We start from the raw sequence: 19,024 nt of genomic DNA, 5'->3' as shown, positions 1-19,024 counted from the left end.
AGAGAAAGAGAGATTTATACAATTAATTGACCACTTCCCTGAGTCTGTAAACATCCATTCATCTTTGAAGAGTACTGTCCTCTATCCTAGGTCGATACTTTGTGTGGGATCACAAAGCGATGTGACTCAATTCAAAAGCATCTTATTCTTCAAAAAAAAAATGTAAAAAAAATGCTCATTTTGATTCTATTTCATAATTTCTTACCTTAAAAATGGTTAAAATTGCTCATGCACACTACAAATGACAGTCGAAGAATGTCTACTATGTTTATCGTACACTGTATGGTACCTGCAGCATGAATGTTACCTTAATATTTCATTTTGCCTTCCACCTCACTCTAGAGACTGCTCTATCTGCTCAATAAAGCTATATGAGAGACAGGGAGATGGCAGGCAGGTGATTTTAAGTATTAGAAAGCAGGTGTTTATATTTATAATTGCCTTTTCTCTTTTTTTATTTTTTCATTATTATAATACTTCAAGTTTTAGGGTACATGTGCACAATGTGCAGGTTAGTTACATATGTATACATGTGCCATGCTGGTGTGCTGCACCCATTAACTCGTCATTTAGCATTAGTTATATCTCCTAATGCTATCCCTCCTCCCTCCCCCCACCCCACAACAGTCCCCAGAGTGTGATGTTCCCCTTCCTGTGTCCATGTGTTCTCATTGTTCAATTCCCATCTATGAGTGAGAACATGCGGTGTTTGGTTTTTTGTTCTTGCCATAGTTTACTGAGAATGATGATTTCCAATTTCATCCATGTCCCTACAAAGGACATGAACTCATCCATTTTTATGGCTGCATAGTATTCCATGGTGTATACGTGCCACATTTTCTTAATCCAGTCTATCATTCTTGGACATTTGGGTTGGTTCCAAGTCTTTGCTATTGTGAATAGTGCCGCAATAAACATATGTGTGCATGTGTCTTTATAGCAGCATGATTTATAGTCCTTTGGGTATATATACCCAGTAATGGGATGGCTGGGTCAAATGGTATTTCTAGTTCTAGATCCCTGAGGAATGGCCACACTGACTTCCACAAGGGTTGAACTAGTTTACAGTCCCACCAACAGTGTAAAAGTGTTCCTATTTCTCCACATCCTCTCCAGCACCTGTTGTTTCCTGACCTTTTAATGATCGCCATTCTAACTGGTGTGAGATGGTATCTCATTGTGGTTTTGATTTGCATTTCTCTGATGGCCAGTGATGATGAGCATTTTTTCATGTCTTTTGGCTGCATAAATGTCTTCTTTTGAGAAGCATCTGTTCATATCCTTTGCCCACTTTTTGATGGGGTTGTTTTTTTCTTGTAAATTTGTTTGAGTTCATTGTGGATTCTGGATATTAGCCCTTTGTCAGATGAGTAGGTTGCAAAAATTTTCTCCCATTTTGCAGGTTGCCTGTTCACTCTGATGGCAGTTTCTTTTGCTGTGCAGAAGCTCTTTAGTTTAATTCGATCCCATTTGTCAATTTTGGCTTTTGTTGCCATTGCTTTTGGTGTTTTAGACATGCCTATGTCCTGAATGGTAATGCCTAGGTTTTCTTCTAGGGTTTTTATGGTTTTAGGTCTAATGTTTAAGTCTTTAATCCCTCTTGAATTAATTTTTGTATAAGGTGTAAGGAAGGGATCCAGTTTCAGCTTTCTACATATGGCTAGCCAGTTTTCCCAGCACCATTTATTAAATAGGGAATCCTTTCCCCATTGCTTGTTTTTCTCAGGTTTGTCAAAGATCAGATAGTTGTAGATATGCGGCGTTATTTCTGAGGGCTCTGTTCTGTTCCATTGATCTATATCTCTGTTTTGGTACCAGTACCATGCTGTTTTGGTTACTGTAGCCTTGTAGTATAGTTTGAAGTCAGGTAGCATGATGCCTCCAGCTTTGTTCTTTTGGCTTAGGATTGACTTGGCGATGCGGGCTCTTTTTTGGTTCCATATGAACTTCAAAGTAGTTTTTTCCAATTCTGTGAAGAATTGCCTTTTCTTTCATGTTTTAAATTTAGTACTTAAGCAACTTTCAGCCAAAGAGAGAGGAGGTGGTACTGCTAGAGCTCTGTTTCATTGCTTTGGTCTCTATCAAACGAGGACCCTGAACCTCTGCCCTATAGAAGACAACTGAGAAACCAAAATAAGGAAGAGAAGGGGGAAAAGTAACTAGGCCAGGACAGAGACACATGTTGAATCTTGCCATCCCAATCATGAAAAGAAACTGGCTGTAGCTTTATTGTCTTGTCTCTCTTGGTAGAACAAGTCTCCTTTTGGCACAGAGAAGTCTCTTGGTAGAAGCTGTACCTGATACTTTAAAGCACCAACTGAAATGGCTATTACTAGAATGAAGGTGAGAGAGGGCATGAGGGAATAGTGTGGGTTCAGGATAAATATCGGTAATACAAGAGTTTCTGTGGCAAGCTATACTGAAAAGTCAAGTCATGCAGGTGGGAATGAATTTTACGGGCTTCAAGAAACACCACAGAAAGGTTGCCCAAAATGGGTCATTGTCAAATCTAAAATTGTCATTACCTTAGAAAAACCAAGTCTTATTAAGGAAAACAATGGAGACACAGGAACAGAAAAGTTACCCATATATATTAATCTGGACTAAGCCATCCATTCATTCATCCAACACACATGTACTGAGCATCCACCATGGGCCAGGCACTATGCTACATGCCAGGGTTGCAATGGAGAAAATAACAGACATGATCTCAGCTGCTGTAAAATTTCATTTTGGTGGGGGAAACTTTTAAAAGAATAACAAATAGATGAGTAAAAAATACAATTACTTATATGATGATAAAGTAGACATTATAATAAAGAAGATATAAAAATGTATAAGGGGAAACCTAAGAGTCTGATTTAAACAGTGCAGGCAGGGTGAGTATTCTAGGCAGTGGGAAATACGTATGCAAAAGAACACAGGGCTGGAACAACCTGGCACATCTGGAGAACTGAGGAGTGACTCCAGAGACTGCTCAATGGGCCAACAGGATGCAGATCATGCAGAGCATTGTACGTCTTGAGGAGGATTTTTTTCTTCACCTAAGAGCAATGGGAACTGTTGAAGGGTTTAAGGAATCATGCAGCAATTACAAATTTATGTGTCAAATACAGTCATTCTAAATTGAGAATTCAAAAACCTAGCAACCTTGAATTCTGGGGGCCAGTTTATATTTAAATGTGAAGATAAACTTACAGTGTTTGTCACAAATACAGCTCTGTGTATAGTAAACTCTCTTTTATGTGTAAGTCATCTATAAACATTTAAAATCCAATAAAAGATTACAACTTATCATATTAAGACGTTTATGTGTTTATTTTGTAAGACTTGAGCTTCATAAGTTTATTTCCATTAAATGTAATATCTGGTTTGTATGTACTGGTGAAGGTTGCAGTCCCCTGCTGTGGTTTTAACATGTGTCCTCTCCAAAACTCACGTTGAAATGTAATGTTCAATGTGGTCGTACCGATAGGCCCTTTAAGAGGTGATTGCGTCATGAGGGCTCTACCCTCGTGAATGGATTAGTCTATTGATGAATTAATGGTTTAATAGATTAATGAGCTATTATGGGAGTGAGACTGGTAGCTTTATAAGAGGAAGAGACACCTGAGCTATCGTGTTCAGGCCCCCTTGACACAAGATGCCCTACACCGGCTTAGGGATTCTGCAGAGTCCCCCCCAGCAAAAAGGTTCACCAAATGAGGCCCATCAACCTTGGACTTCTCAGCCTCCACAATAAGAAATAAATTCCTTTTCTTCATAAATTAAAGACTCTACAGGTATTCTGTATAGCTTTCTGCATAGGTTTCAGGTATTCTGTTATAAGCACAGAAAATGAACTAGGACAACCTCTAATAAAATGATGTCCTTTACATGTGAAGCAAACAGCCCATTCATCTGCATCAGGACAGCACACGTTCTAGATAAATTTGGCAGTAAAGATGGTCAAATTCCATGGGTTTCTCTATACTCAGATCAGAGTATAAGGATGGGATATGGTTTCTGTCCACTTAATAAAAACAAAACTCTCCAATTTCCCCAGAAACTTAAGTTCTAACTGTGGCTAAAGCTGCTCCTCAACTTCCATAATTAATATGAAAAACTGATGACCACTTTTCAAATACTGAGTTATGAAAGTTCCCTTTTTATAAAAAAGGAAGCAACTATTTGCGCTCTACTGCATGTTACTAAGAGATACCCTCACTTGAAAACACATTTAATGCTTGCCTTCCCTCTTTGCAACTTTACCTCTGAATTCAGAGCATATTAAAATATCAATATTACTTTAAAGTTATATGTTGAGTTTGATGAGTTAAATAAACTCTGTGCCATGTACTCAAGCAACAGTCTCTCAAATGTTTCCCAAAGTTGTTTTTTTCATGGTCTGATTTTTGGAATGTAATGAGAAATGCACGCTTATGAATGAAATTCTCACTTAATATGGTGCTGGGTTCAGTATATAAATAGCAGAATATTGCAGATCTGATTTGTGATCACTATGGCCAACTCTACCCTATTCATCATTCATAAGCCAACGCTCCTATGACTCCCACCTCGTGGCCAGTTTCCCTTTGTGAGAAAAAGAGATGTGGCCCTAACACATAGTAGGGCTCACAATACTGAACAGCTCCAGGGGTCAATGGAAAAGAGGCATTTGGCAAGTCAAAATTATTATCAAAGCCACATTTATTTGTTTTTATCCACTTGATTTTGAAAATTAAATGACTTTAATGAATGAAAATGAAATGACCTTTAGTACTATCAAACACAAGGAGAAAAGTAGATTCTTTGCTTAACTGTAGTCATTTTATTCCCCTGCTTTAAAAAAAAAAAAAAAAAAAAAAAAGTCTTCAATGAAGACTCCCCAAACATGCAAACCACCTAAGCATGGAAGAAGCTTCCTGAGCTGATCCCTGCAAACTCACACAAGTTTCCTTCCTTCTCCACCTCACTTCCCCTCACGCTCCACACATCCTGAAACCTATGTGCTGGTACGTGCCCAGGCATCTTCCACTGTCCCAGGCACACTCCACGTGTGCTATGTCTTTACCGTCTGTCTTCTCTCTTGTTCAGAGCACCTTGAAAGTGGAGGCCAAATCCTATTTTTCCTTGTTCCCTAGCACTTAGCACACAGTAGGCATTGTTGCTGGGCATTCTGAAGAGCTTGAAATTCACCTTATAGATACACAAGCCCTCAGGCTACAAATATTGTTGTTATTTATAATTGAGTACCCACCAAAATTATTAGGAACCATGAAGAGAGAAGTTTTCCTGAAAATTCACCCCCAATGCAAAATGGTTTTTCCTTCCCTCATCTCTTGCTGCCAGGATAATGTTTCTAAATCCTGCATTCCTCCTGTGACCCTCCCATTCAAGAATCCACTTTGGCCCACTGCCTCCAGTCTCTGCTCCTCTGCCAAGCCCACCACAATGCAAAAGCAGCAGCTGCCGGCACTCACACTTTCAGAACTCTTTCATGTACATTATGCCATTTGATCCTTTACCGGAACCCCAGGAGAGAGATGGGCAGACATCTTAGACTGTTTTCACAGATAAACAAAGAAAAGTTAATTAAGTCTGTCTAAGGTCAGACAGGTTAGTAGTGTGAGACGAGACGAAAACCTGTGCATCTGTGAGTCCAATTCCCAGCTCAGGGCTCTCTTCTAACGCACAAGGGCCCGTGATTTCTCTTGTCTACTCGATTCTTAGTGAGCACCTTCTGTGTGTCTGAGACTGTAGTGGGCTGAGGGGATTGAGAGCTCGCTAAGATAAAAGTTGGACCCTGGAAGGAGATGTGTGACCATGTCATTAGAGACTACACATGCTGTGCTTGTGAAAGCTTCAAAACTGGAAAAGAAAAATTGCCATCCTTGGGATTCTACAATAACTATAGTTAATGACATACAAATTGCCAATACTCCCTACCACCCAGTATTGATCTCTGTAGCACAGCAATGGGCATGACTGTCCTAATTTCCTGCACCCCCAAAGCATCTCCAATACAGAAGGATGCATGATGTGATGGAACCACATCTCGCGGCATTAGGTTCCAAGCCAGCAGATGGCGGAAAAACCATGTATCATCAACACACCCTTGAAGATCTCTTACGACACCAGCAAGGTACTTTATGTAGACAGTCTTCCCCTCTCAATGAATCTAACACGGGCAGTTTTCCTTCAGTGTGGGAAGAGATGGGTTTCCTTCAATGTGGAAAGAGGAGGGTTTTGTCACTGTTGTGCATGTTAAATTTTTAGTTCAGGGCCTGTTAAAGTAGTTCAGAAATGTGAAGGGCACAGGGGCTGTGAAAAAGCTGTATGCCTGAACACCAAAGTCACCCTCAGTGGGCTGAGATATTCATGCTTAGAAAGGCATATGGGAAAGGGGGCTTTTATTTCCCACCTCATACGTACTCCAGGGCATGCACTCACCAGCTAGGGTGGTCAGCTGAATCCTTGTGTTAAGTGACTTCTCTTGTTCTTTTTTTCCTTTTAATTATTGCTGCTATTGTCAGAATCATTATTATTTTCTCAAGCGTGCATAGTTGAACACAAGGTATGTAAAACATAGGTATGCTGTTGCCACCGTAAATCTTTAGCCACTGGTTTAAACTAAGTGTATAGAAGGAGATCTGTCTGAATTACGCTAAGTGCAGCAGCATGTGGTTATTCCATGAGTATTCTTTAATTCATACATTCATAGATAATGTAATTCATACATTAATTAAGCACTAACTTATGCCATATACCTGCATTAAGTGCTGAGGAAAAGAAGAGTCAGCTACAGAGGCCTCAAAATACAGCAGAGGAGAAAAACATAACAAAATTATTTAATTACTGCGTAAGTTGGATATACAAGGTAAGATGGGCCTGAATGTGGCAGGGCAGGCTCAGCAGAGATGACTCAATGTCCCCAGAAACACACACAACTCCCTCCCTCCCTTTCAGTCCCCGATTCAAGTATCTTCCTCCTGGCAAGCCTTTCTCTACATCCCCATTTAAAACTGTAAAACCCCTCTTTGGCCACATGCTTCCTACACCTCTTCCCTGCTGCTTCTCTCCAGCACTTAATCCCCTTCTGATCACGTCTCTTATTTATTTTTTGTGTTTCTCCTTCCATGAGCAGGTCAGCTATAGAGGGCAGGGATTCCTGTCTGCTTTCTGAATCCTAATCTTAGAACAGTACCCAGAACATAGTAGGATTTGGTAAATATGTGCCTTTCCTGACTACATTAAAGAACAATTGCCAGAGCTCTCTAATCCCTTCACTCTCCTTTCTTTCCCTTCATAGCATTGATCATGAACTGATGTTATCTTTTCTTTTCTTCATTTATTTTTCTCTCCTCACTAGAATGGAAGCCTCAGGCGTCAGGATAAGAGGGAGTTTGTATGCTTTTTCACTGGGTGTCCTAGCACTTAAAAGAGGGCTTGGTACATAGTAGATACTCAAAACATTGTAGTTGAATGAATCGTCATCCTTATCACAGCTCACATTCACTGAGCACTCAGTACATGCAAGACAGCTTTACCTGTATTCCCTGTATCTTCACAATAACTCTACGAGATAGACATCAGCATTATTCTCATTTTAGAGATGACTGACACAGTCAGTCAGTAACTCGCCCAAGGTTACAAACCTGGCAAAGGGTGGAGCCAGAAGTTAATTCCAGGCCACCTGACTTGAGCTTTACTTTTAATCACTGTTCTACTGACGTGACTTCACTGGAGAACAGGCCACCATGGCTTCTCAACCGTCATGTGGTTTAATTATCTGCCCCTCTAAACCATCCTCCTGCCACCTCCAGGTCATTTGCCACACTAAAGACAGTATGACATTTTCAAATAGCAGATCTGATCATGTCATTCTGCTTTACATCTCTTCAATGGCTTTCCATTGGTAGAGCACATGTTTTGCTGTCCTACCAGCAAAGGTAATCAATATATATAATAACCTCTCTGGAATGATGACAATGTCACCTCTGGGAAGATGACAGGCTATAAAGACAATGATGGACTAAGAAATGCTTTACTTTTGAGATAAGAAATAAAGAGAAAAGGCTTAGTTGATCATGATATGACCTTTATCAGTAATTCTAGAAATATTTATGCAATATCTGATAAGAATATTGCATATGTTAAAATGGATACTCCTGGGCCCCACCCAAATCTACTAATTTAGAATCTCTAGGGATAGTGTCTGATAATCTAACCAGTACCCTGGCAGGGCGCGGTGGCTCACGCCTTTAATCCCAGCACTCTGGGAGGCTGCGGCGGGCGGATCACGAGGGTGAAACCCCATCTTTACTAAAAATACAAAAATTAACTGGGCGTGGCGGCATGCGCCTGTAGTCCCAGCTGCTGGGGAGGCTGAGGCAAGAGAATGGCGTGAACCCGGGCAGCGGAGCTTGCAGTGAGCTGAGATTGAGCCACTACACTCCAGCCTGGGTGACACTGCGAGACTCCGTCTCAAAAAAAAAACAAAAACAAAAACAAAAAAAACAAGTACCCTAGGTGCCTCTTTGACAGTCACTGACCTAACATTCTTCAACTCTAGGACACCAGGCAAGCATCTGAATGCTGGGTAACACTATATAAACCATTAGCATCAAGACTAAGACCCAACTAGCTCCATTTAATAACCAACAAGGCTCTTTTGTTCAACTACAATGCTGTAGAACTCACAGATTCAAACTTCCCTAACCCAAGGCACAGATTTCAATCATGTCCAATGCTCAAGCAGGTCATTCCACACCACGCAAAGCCAGAGTTCATACATTCAGAAAAATCAACTCCCTCATGTAAGCCAGGTCAACAGAGTTTTACTGTAAGATATGTTCATTCCAAAGACTATTCCACTTCTTTTAAAATATGTCATCCTGCAATAGCTAGGATATTGTGAGAGAAAAATTTAAAAAACATACAAATCATGCCTTGCACCTAGCACATTGGTTGACTTCCGAGCTAGTTCTGTGTGGGATTCAAAGGAAAGCATGTCTATTCAGGCCTTGTGCATGCTAAAAGATTCCTAAAAAGGTTAGAGATGAGCTTTGTTAGTGGGAAGATTATCGCAGATTCCTATCATCCCAGATTCCCTGATATTATGAGAATAGGTCCCTAACTGAATTTGTCTCTGGACATGCGGTACCCTTTGATCTAATTATCAGCTCCTGGCTCCTATAGCTAAGAGAAGACAAAAGTCTCACCAGGACAGTCTTCTCTGCATGCAGCCCCTCCAGCTGGGAGGGGTCTTCATGGCACAGAGTAGAAAGAGTATGGAGCAGTAATATTAAATCCTATGGTTAAGACTTCAACTAATTACTCATTTTCTTTACACACAAGCTTTCAAACTATTTAACCTGTGCAAATAACTCATAAAAATGTTTTCCTCTGCAAAATGTAAAAGATACAAACAAAAAACAACCACAGAAAACTCTTAATATGAAAGTCAAATCATTCTAAAAACTACTTTGAAAGATATGAGATTTAATTGTGATGCTACAGCAAGTTTTCAATCTGTGTCATGTTATATAACTTAACAGATTTTTTTTTAATCTCAGAAAAGCATTTCAGAACTCATTTTTAGCTTTATTTTCAAGTGTTTCTATATAAAAGAAAATGTTTTACTCTACACAACACAAATTAAAAGTGCTTGAGAAACAATGATTGTATATTACAATATCCAATCAAGCCTGCAGGAGGAAACAAAACATTCGTAGATGAAAACAACCAGAGAGGTAAATTTTTCAAGATATTTCATAGGTATAAAAAGAAGTTTTTACTCTCCACATTGAATTATCAGGCCCATGATATAAATTACTCTTCGCAGAGTCTATGGAATCTAGGTAACACATTGGATGTATCATTATGTGAGACGAACAAAGCAATCACTGGCCAGAGGTACTGTAACACATTAAGGAGAAAGAAAGTGAAATTATTCAGGGTGATTTCACACCCAGCACTTGCTAAAGTGAAACACAAAAACAATATGGAGAAGAGGACAAATTTTAAAGGAGCACAAATTTCTAACTTTTGAGAGATCATTGTAGCTTTCTAATTATAAGTTATAACGTTAAAGTGTAAAACACTAGGGGCTGGGCGCAGTGGCTCACGCCTGTAATCCCAGCACTTCGGGAGGCCGAGGCGGGAGGATTACGAGGTCAGGAGATCGAGACCATCCTGGCTAACACGGTGAAACCCCCTCTCTACTAAAAATACAAAAAACTAGCCGGGCGTAGTGGCGGACGCCTGTAGTCCCAGCTACTTGGGAGGCTGAGGCAGGAGAATGGTGTGAACCCAGGAGGCGGAGCTTACAGTGAGCCAAGATCGTGCCACTGCACTCCAGCCTGGGCAACAGAGCAAGACTCTGTCTCAAAAAAAAAAAAAGTATAAAACACTAGGTTACTTATAATTTTCTAACTTCCTCACAAGTTCTTAATGCTCTCAACGCTATACCATGCCAAAGAGTAGACTGCTTTCCCCATGCCGCCCAGATTACAAAACTGCACTGCAGATCCTCTCAGCCATGAAGTATGCCATGACCCTCAAGCTCTCTTAAACATACTGACAGAATCTGCCAATATGCAGTTCGAGGACAGCAAGAGCAAAGCGGAATTTAAAAAGGCCACCTTGGTCAAACAAGAATAGCTGCAGATGTTTACGATACCAAAACCAGCACTCCATTTAGATTCTAAAATTTTAAGCAATTGTAAAAGACAAAGAAAAAAGGTATTTATGCTAGCATAAAAATGTTTTTTAAATACAATGTTTATTTGTCAAATACCGACTGCTTTTTCTTTCATTCCTTTCTGTTTCTGATCTTTGGAAAAACCACATCAGTATCAAATGTCACTTAGCTCTTATTCAAATAGAGGAAAGCAGACACAGCGGCTGCACCCGTGACTTAGCTGACCTGGGCCCTCAGTAAAAACAAACCTCTATAAATCACCAGATGTAAGCAATTGGGTAGTGATCACTCTATTAATTGAACAGCTTTCCTGAAATTTACTGTATAATTTCAACCCTCCCAACACCTCTCTCAGAAGCAACTAACAATGGTGGTTTTTTCCTTAAGTTGCTTAAAGAAAGACATTTTTTAACATCAGTAGCTTAAATATATTTTTAAATTATTTAAGATTAAGGTGGTAAGCTAATTAGATTTTAGAAATTAAACTACAGGCATTCTAAATGCTACCTTTAAATGCTGAAAGTCAAAATTATTCCAAAACCTACGTCAGTGCATGTATATACAACGTTACCTACACTAAAAATACAGAAAACTTGGTACAACCTTAATCGTATTTGAAAACTCATATTTGCAAAATAACCTGCAAAGTTATTTCTGTCTTCAGTCACATATTTACTTTTTTTTGAGTTGATGTCTCTGAACTCTGATTTCCACTGCAGGTACCACACTTAAAAGAGGATACTCCAATGGCTTATTCTCAACTCCAGTTTCTCCTCACAAAACAACTCTGATCATTCTCCACTAGGAACTACGTAATACATAACCCACAGATCCCCATGCCAACCATTGAGCAATACCAGAATTAAAGTCCTAGTCTACAGAATATGATAAAATACACATTTCTATGGTGTAAAGCTGGCCTCTTTGAATCTTGAAGACCAGTTCGGCAACAATAGCAAAGTGTAAAGTGTGCTGTTATAAGAATACGTGAAATTTAGCGGTGACAGAGTTAGAGGCTAGAAAACAAGTTAACCAATTTAAAGCGCGTATCTTTACTATGCCCTGAAAAAAAATATTCCATTTTTTTCTTCTAAGATCTCTATGCTAGTCCCTATGGAACTCCCACTCAAGGTTCCTGCAAACATACATGAGGAATTCTGCTGATATTCACTTACAAGGAGAGAAGTGTAATATTTGCCGAGACTGGTCCCAGGTTTGGAATGGTCTCCAATTCATTGTTGTTCAGTTTCCTACAAATGCCAAAAAAAAAGAAAAAGAAAAGCTGATTAGGTAATCTGTAATTCACAGAGGTGAAAACTTTACATATTATTTCAAGATACCTCCCCCAAGTTAAAAGTTTTGAATAACTTACTATAATCCAAGTATTCCCCACGGTTAAATAGTATAAGGGGTAATGTATTTTACTCAAACCTTAAAAACAAAATAACGAAGACTCACACTTCTCGAAGGCTTTGAAGGTGGCTCATGGAACTTGCCTTGATGAAAGATAATCTGTTGTGACTTAAGTCTCTATAAGAAAACAAAAATAAAATTATAAGTCATTTCTAAAAATCACTAATAGTGCTAACTGGGCTTATGAAGTATCTCTGTGAACACTAGTGGGAGCAGGAGAAATAATTGGTCTATTCTGTCCACAAACTAGATGGCAACCAAAATGCCAAACTCAAAAATACAAGCTCCAAGGACAAAATTAGTTTAGGGAGACTGGCAGATTCAAATACTTTAAGCCCACAAATGTTTTAAGAGATGTTTTTTGGCACATGGTGAACAGATCTTTTGTGAACTGGCAGGTCTGCTTCACCCTCCCATCTCCCCACTCCTAACCTGATATGATGACATCATGGTTTAAGAAAAGGAGCTAATTAGGGAGGTTGCTGAAACTAAAGCCTCTAAAGAAATCTTTTTATTGTCATACATTGAAGCATCAATGTCCTTATTGCAGTCAAGGAAAACAGAAATTGCTTTGCATACATATTTGTTTCTCTGCGTTAAAGCACCAAATCATTTAAAGCATTATTTTGTGTGTGAGTGTTGAGAGGGCAGAAAACAATCTGAACCCTCTGCTTTCTTAAATTCCCCAAATCTCAATATCTGATAATATAAAATTTAAACCACATTGCCATCTAACAAAATTCAGCAGATTGCACAAAAACTTGTGAACAGATTTCAATCATTAAAATAAATGTGCTTCTTACTCAATAACTCAATTTAACTTAGTAACAATTTCCATAGAACATCATTACTATTAAAAACAATAACAAACTCATACATATACAATACTCTAGGCTAGAAAGTCATCTCATTTAAGATTCAAAATATGGAACAAATTCCAGCAAATATTCTTGGTTATATTCCCCATATGTGTTAATACATTGACTATGTGCCTTCAAAATAGTGTAATAAAAATGAAATGGTTCCAGAGTGATGAAAAACCGGGATAACAAATAGTATGGCTTGAAGCTTCCCACTGAAAGGGTTATCCAACCCATACTAACGTTTTTGGTGTTTAAAACGGAGATTTTTAAATAACCAAAGTTGATTGGAGAAAAGCATGAATTATTTGTTATATGCATAAGTACACCCCTCCTAAAAAATAAATAAAGAGAAATCACCTCCAGAGAAGCACAGTGTTACTCAGTGTTTAGTTAACAATTAGAAATCAGAGTTCCTTTCAGTCTTTGAGTTTGTTTTGAGAATAAACCTGGATTCTCTTTTTCACCTAAAAAAAAAAATCTGCAAGGTTTTATTTGAAGTATGTTTGCCCAAAGACCTACCAGACAGTGACAGACATGAGTAGATTTGTTCTGGTACAGTTATAACATGAAAAAAATCTGGCACAGTCTTTAAACTATAAAAATCCTGCAATTACAACCACTGCTGTGCATGCTCACCACGCTGGCTGGAGCCAGACACTTTCCCTCACAGCCCAGCTCAAGTCCATCTGGAGTTCATCAAGGAAACCGTGAGCCCAACAACTCACGTTAGGATTCAAACAAAACCTGTGTGCTTTTAGCACCCCAGACAGTCACAGATTTCCCACATGGTTTAAAAAACAACCAAGGAAAAGAGTCTTTCACCTGGGAGGTAGCCTGAGTCAACAGAAAGTCTCATTTGGACCCACTTAACTAAAGAGCATTGAGCCAGCGTAAAACTGCGTCCCCTATTGTTTCAGGTCTTAAAAAGAAAGGGGAAGCAATCTGGCATTAATATTTAACACAGGTGATTCTCTTTTTAATTAAAAATAAAAAAACACTAAAACTGAGCACTAACTTCATTTTAAGGATTATTTCACAGGGCAATCCTGTGAGAGAAATGAGACGGAGTGCTTAACTTTTTTTCAACTAGTAATGGGATAAGATTCCTCCTACAAAAGACCTGTAAAAAATAAGAAACTCCCTTCAGAGACCAGTGCACATGCTGGGGACCCCTCATTTCTGATCCAGAAGCAAGAGCTTGAAACTTTGAATATTTCAGTTATTGCAACACATTTCCATTCCTGAGTTTTGTGTACTATTAAAACTACATTATATGTAGGAGGAAAAAAAAAAGCCCCTTAAATGACATTTACTGCTAAATACTTACAGCTATGAAACTTTTAGTGTACCTAAATTTAGATTTAATATAGTTTACATTTGAGAAATGATTACTTTCCAGTTAAGGGATGTCACATTTTCCTAAATCTTCCTTACATTGTTTTTATGGCTAGACCATTAAAAACAGATTCAAGTTGTACAACGTCGATGTTTTCTTAAACCCAGATCATAAAACATTCAATAAGAAAGGCAGATTCTTCATGTTTAGAGTTCCATTAATAACATCTTCCCCACAAAACTTTTACAAAAACTTTTTGTAGTGGGGTTAATGAATGGGAAAGGTAGTAAGGTACGGAAGTGTTAACTATGTACCCAGAGCTCAGCTGGCCAAAACTTGAAAGTCAAACTCTTTCTATATGGTTAGACAGACTTCTCTCTTCCTGAATATTAGCAAATGAATAAATATATATGAAAATAATCAATTTGCAACATTTGGTTCAAGCTATCATTTTATTCCTTTTAGCATTTGGAAATCTGACTTCCAAGTCAAATTTTAGATGCAAATCCGGCACAGCTTCTTAATCAATCCCACTGGGGCCTGCAGAGCTGCTAATTCAGCACAAATCTGGAAAGCTGAAAAACAAAAAGCCAGGCTATAGCTGTTTTAAGACACTGATCCAAAGTGACTCATAAATCAGCCTGCTATATAAGTTTTAGTCTGGAAAATATAGAAAAACAGCTGTGAAAACCATAAGGACTATTACCCCCACCCCACCCCCAACTGTGGTCCGGACCATAAGATTTATAACAGGTCAACACTAAAGAAGTCACACCAGCAGAAACTACCTTTGGGACTTTCGCCTGGGTCCTGTTGAGAACTCAAACATTTCTACATAAGACAAATAATTCTGAAATGCCAGTGAGAATTTAATAACACTGGAAGTTCTCATTGGCAATTTAGCAACTTTTCCGTCGCTGGGCTAAATAACATTCTAACAAGCATTCCTCTTTAGGTTGAGAACTGTTTAAGCGCAAACTCTCGACATAAACTCTAGCTTGCCTTTAATGGCAGTTGTGAGCAAGGCTTGGCGTAGTTACGGGGTTGTTTTTTTTTTAGACGAAGTCTCGCTCACATAGTTACTTTTTAAGAGCCACTTTCATTAAAGCATTAGAGGTTATTTTCTAAAAGGAGTACTGATACAGTATTATTATTTTACAGCTCAAACTATTCAACTTTTCACACATGGGACTCCTATAGTAATAAATCACAACCAAATAAAGTGGAAAAAGTACATACACACGTAATTTTTCTTAAACTTGCAAATTCAACAAATGAAACAAAAGATAGACACTGAACTTTTTCTGAAAAGTGCTTTCATAAGCCAGTCCAAAAACAAACTCCTACTATTTTGATTACCCAAGGAAAGGGAAGGTAAGATATGGGGAACAAAAACATGCATTTTTCTATTTATATCTGAACTCGGAAATCATCTCCTTAAGACGATTTTTCTAATTACGAAAAACTTTAGTAGCTCTTTAGGCCACCTATTCTAAAATACCAAATAACAGAGAAAGTAAAACTCAATTCCACGTGTTTTTCTGCTCCTTTCAAAAGTGGAAAGAGGAGACCTCTAGAGCTTTAAGTACAAACAAAAGAAATATTTACAATAAAGAATCCAGACCACATGGTTTGGTGACACCTACAAAGATGGTTAAAAGTCACAGAAGTACAGGAATGACAGAGCTGTCCAATGAGTGATCACAGCAGGGTTCCTGACAACAGACTGAGTGCTTATTTATACAAGTGGAACTTATTTTCACATACATTTAAGGAATGTGGGCTAGTATTGAGACAATTTACTGCTGGCGGAAATGTAATTAAAGACTGTGCTAACCAAATAAACTCTAATTTGTTTTTAGTGTGCCACCAAATTATCTGCAAAACAAAATCCTAATTAGGTCAGCTACTTTTAAGACAATGTTTAAATAGGTATCGAACCCCTTTTGGTTCAACTCAACTTCTGATCAAGGGCAACACAGATTTTTTTTCTAAACATCTAAATCCAGGAAAAAAGAAAAAAAGTACTGCACACTAGCATGATCACAACAGACAACTTGACATTGAAAAACTATCGAATACAAGTTAGATGCCGTGAATAATCTAAGCATATCTAAATACACTCCAGGAAGCACTGTATTCATTTTCTCTTTCTCATCCCTCTATTATTCCTAAGTGTTCACCTCCAGTCATTTACATGTTCAGTTCCATATGTTGTCAATAGAGCCATTCACTCATGAATAAGGCAGCATGACCTCCACAAGAGGCAATTGAACAGAATTAGCCACAACTAATTGAAAGTCTCCCTGCTTTCGGTTAAAGACCTTATCTCCTCTTCCAATTGCAATAAAAACTACGAAATAAAACGTCCCAAGATAAGAAATTAAATATCAATCCAATACTAATTATACTTTATTAAATTACGGCTTATTAAAAACACAAGGAATATACTTTCTGATGGCCAACAATTCTACATTCACAAAAGTTATTTAGATTAGCACAATAATTTTAAAATATAAATTCTTAAACACCTGACCAAACCTCCTACCACATTAGGGCACTGGAATAGTTCACTAGAATTGTTTTAAAAACTTAAAATTTTCATTGCAATTCTGCTAAGTCAAAATATAAGATTACGTATGAAGTGCACTTATTTTAAACACAACAACTACTTTAAAAAATACAAGTTTTGATTGTTTACTTTTTACAGCACTCCAATTTTAAAACTGGGACTGAGGAAGAAAAGAGATGACATTTGGAAAAGATCAGCATTTCCAACTAAATTACATTTTCTTCCTTGTTCTTCACGCAGTTGGCAGTGATTTCAGGTTTTCAGACTTCAAAGCTAAAAATCCAAAAACTTGCATTAAGAGCTCCCTGAGCTCTCCCCTAAACCGTCTGGGCGTTCTGAGGAGCTACAGAAATCACGCCCTTGATTCTGAATAATCGAGTTCCTCCCTTTCCATAGCTACCGACCAGTCTTTACGATCTGGTTGAGGAGTGGGAACTTACGGTCTGCTAATGTGAAAAAGCAAGCAGAGGGAGAACAACAAAAGTACGTCCACCATAACTTGGAGAGTGACCGAATTCTGTTGAGGGGGTTTCCCAAAGGAAAAGCCTGACTTCAGTTACTGGGTGGGAACAGGAAAAGGTGTCTGACGCAGCTAGAAACTAAAACTGAACCAGAATCATAACTCAGCGAGAACTGCAAACTCCTGATGTGCGCAGGTTGCCACTTATCTCCCCTGGGCCTGGCAGGAGCAAGCATTTGAACCCCTTGGCTAGCTTAGGGCGCAGGACTTCATCCCCGACCTCTGGCGTCGTCACTGGCCCCCACCCCTGGTCTACCTGCAGCCAGTTAGGACACGCCAAGAGCCCACCTGCGCTGCCCGCAAAGCACGTGGGAGGGAAACTGAGGCCCGGACAGTTCTTTTTCCACGCCCACGGAGCGCCGATCGCGGCCTGGGCCAGAAGGAGCTATTCGGAAAAAAGAGACTGCACGCCGAACCCCATTCCTCGCCGGCTCCTGTTTTCTCGAATCTCCAGCGGCCCAGGCCCCCTCCCCCCGCAGGAAGAATACTTACAGCCGAGCGACCCAGGACGGGAGTGGCTCGGGAAGACGCGCTAGCCGCTTACGACTGCAGTCCAGCAGGTCCCCGAGGCAGCGGCAGGTAGTGGGGCATGGGCGCTCGGCGGCTACCCCAGACGGCTGCCCGAGTTCCCCGCGACCGGCGCTGTCGGACCGGCCAGCGCGCCCCAGCACCGCGCACAGCAGCAGCCCCAACCCCGCGGCGCGCGCACGGAGGCTCGGCGCGCTCATCGCGGTCCGGCGGCCTAGGTCTCTGCCCGAAGCTCCCGGCCGGCGCGCGCTCGGGGCCCGGCACAAACTTCCAGCCGAGGGTGCACGCCCGCCCTCCCGGTCGCGTGCGCGCTCCTCCCTCGCGCTGCCCGGTCAACTCCTTCTTTTACTCCCGGCGGCGAAGCCCTTTCATGCCCCCAAACAGCAGGAGGGAAACTGAAAAGAACTGCCAACTGCAACAGAGTTGCAGCTTGAGCAGCCTCGGCTCGCCGAAGCCCCTTCTTGTCTGCAAAAGAAACTTTTTCGCCTCCACCCCGCGGCGCTGCGCCAAGTCCCCGCGCGGCGGAGTAGCACGGCGGGCGGGTAGAGGCCGACGCGCGCCCATTGGCCGGCCGGGCTGCGGGCGTCCCCGTGGCCACGTGACAATAACACCGCTCCAGCCGGGGGCCTACGCGCGGGAGAAAGTGGAGCTGAGATTGTAGGAAATTCAGAGTTATATTTTCCAGCCTCTCCAGCCAGAAGTCTCCACTACGTCGTGGGAAACATACATCAAATGGAGTTGAAAGGCAAAAGGAAGTGAGCAAATACTGGGCTAGTTCTCGGAGTTGGAGGTATTTAGGAGAACTTCAGGGAAGTAAAGTTTAATTAGCAGTGTTTTCAGGAAACTTTTCAATTCCAAATTAAAGACACTGATAAATTATCCTACCATCCACAGATGAAAGAGTGGTTTCAATGAAAACAGTTCTTTTAACGTTAATGCTGGTGGGTTTTCCCCCATACATCGGCTTCAAAAGTAAAAACAATAATAAAACGTAAAACTCGTGGTTTTGGAAAGTGTATATTGAATTACAAATAGCCAGCCTTCGTGCACTGGATAAAGCTGGGCGGGGTGGGGGGTGGGAGATGACCTTCTAATAGACCTCGATGGC

General features: G+C 40.1%; 1 protein-coding gene and 1 long non-coding RNA gene across 3 annotated transcripts in view; one reads left to right on the top strand and one right to left on the bottom strand.

Annotated features, from left to right (window-relative positions):
* LRIG3 (leucine rich repeats and immunoglobulin like domains 3) overlaps positions 1–18,566 on the bottom strand; it is a 48,472-nt gene extending 29,906 nt beyond the window's left edge. The window contains exons 1-3 of one of the 2 annotated variants that reach the window (XM_004053475.4): positions 17,881–18,566; positions 12,143–12,214; positions 11,860–11,934 (exon numbers count right to left, since the gene is read on the bottom strand). In XM_004053475.4, the coding sequence (XP_004053523.1) occupies positions 11,860–11,934; positions 12,143–12,214; positions 17,881–18,116 (383 nt within the window). In that variant the 5' untranslated portion in view covers positions 18,117–18,566. Of the gene's footprint in view, positions 1–11,859; positions 11,935–12,142; positions 12,215–17,308; positions 17,847–17,880 lie in introns of those variants that run through there. The other variant, XM_055359223.2, reaches the window with a different exon arrangement.
* Positions 18,414–19,024, top strand: part of LOC129526051 (uncharacterized) — a 153,652-nt gene continuing 153,041 nt past the window's right edge. Inside the window, exon 1 of the long non-coding RNA XR_010129316.1 lies at positions 18,414–18,671. This is a non-coding gene — a long non-coding RNA (uncharacterized lncRNA). The remainder of the gene's footprint in view (positions 18,672–19,024) is intronic.

This window comes from Gorilla gorilla, chromosome 10, assembly GCF_029281585.2.
Source record: "Gorilla gorilla gorilla isolate KB3781 chromosome 10, NHGRI_mGorGor1-v2.1_pri, whole genome shotgun sequence".
Lineage (NCBI taxonomy): Eukaryota > Metazoa > Chordata > Mammalia > Primates > Hominidae > Gorilla > Gorilla gorilla.
This window is presented reverse-complemented; position numbering and strand designations above follow the sequence as displayed.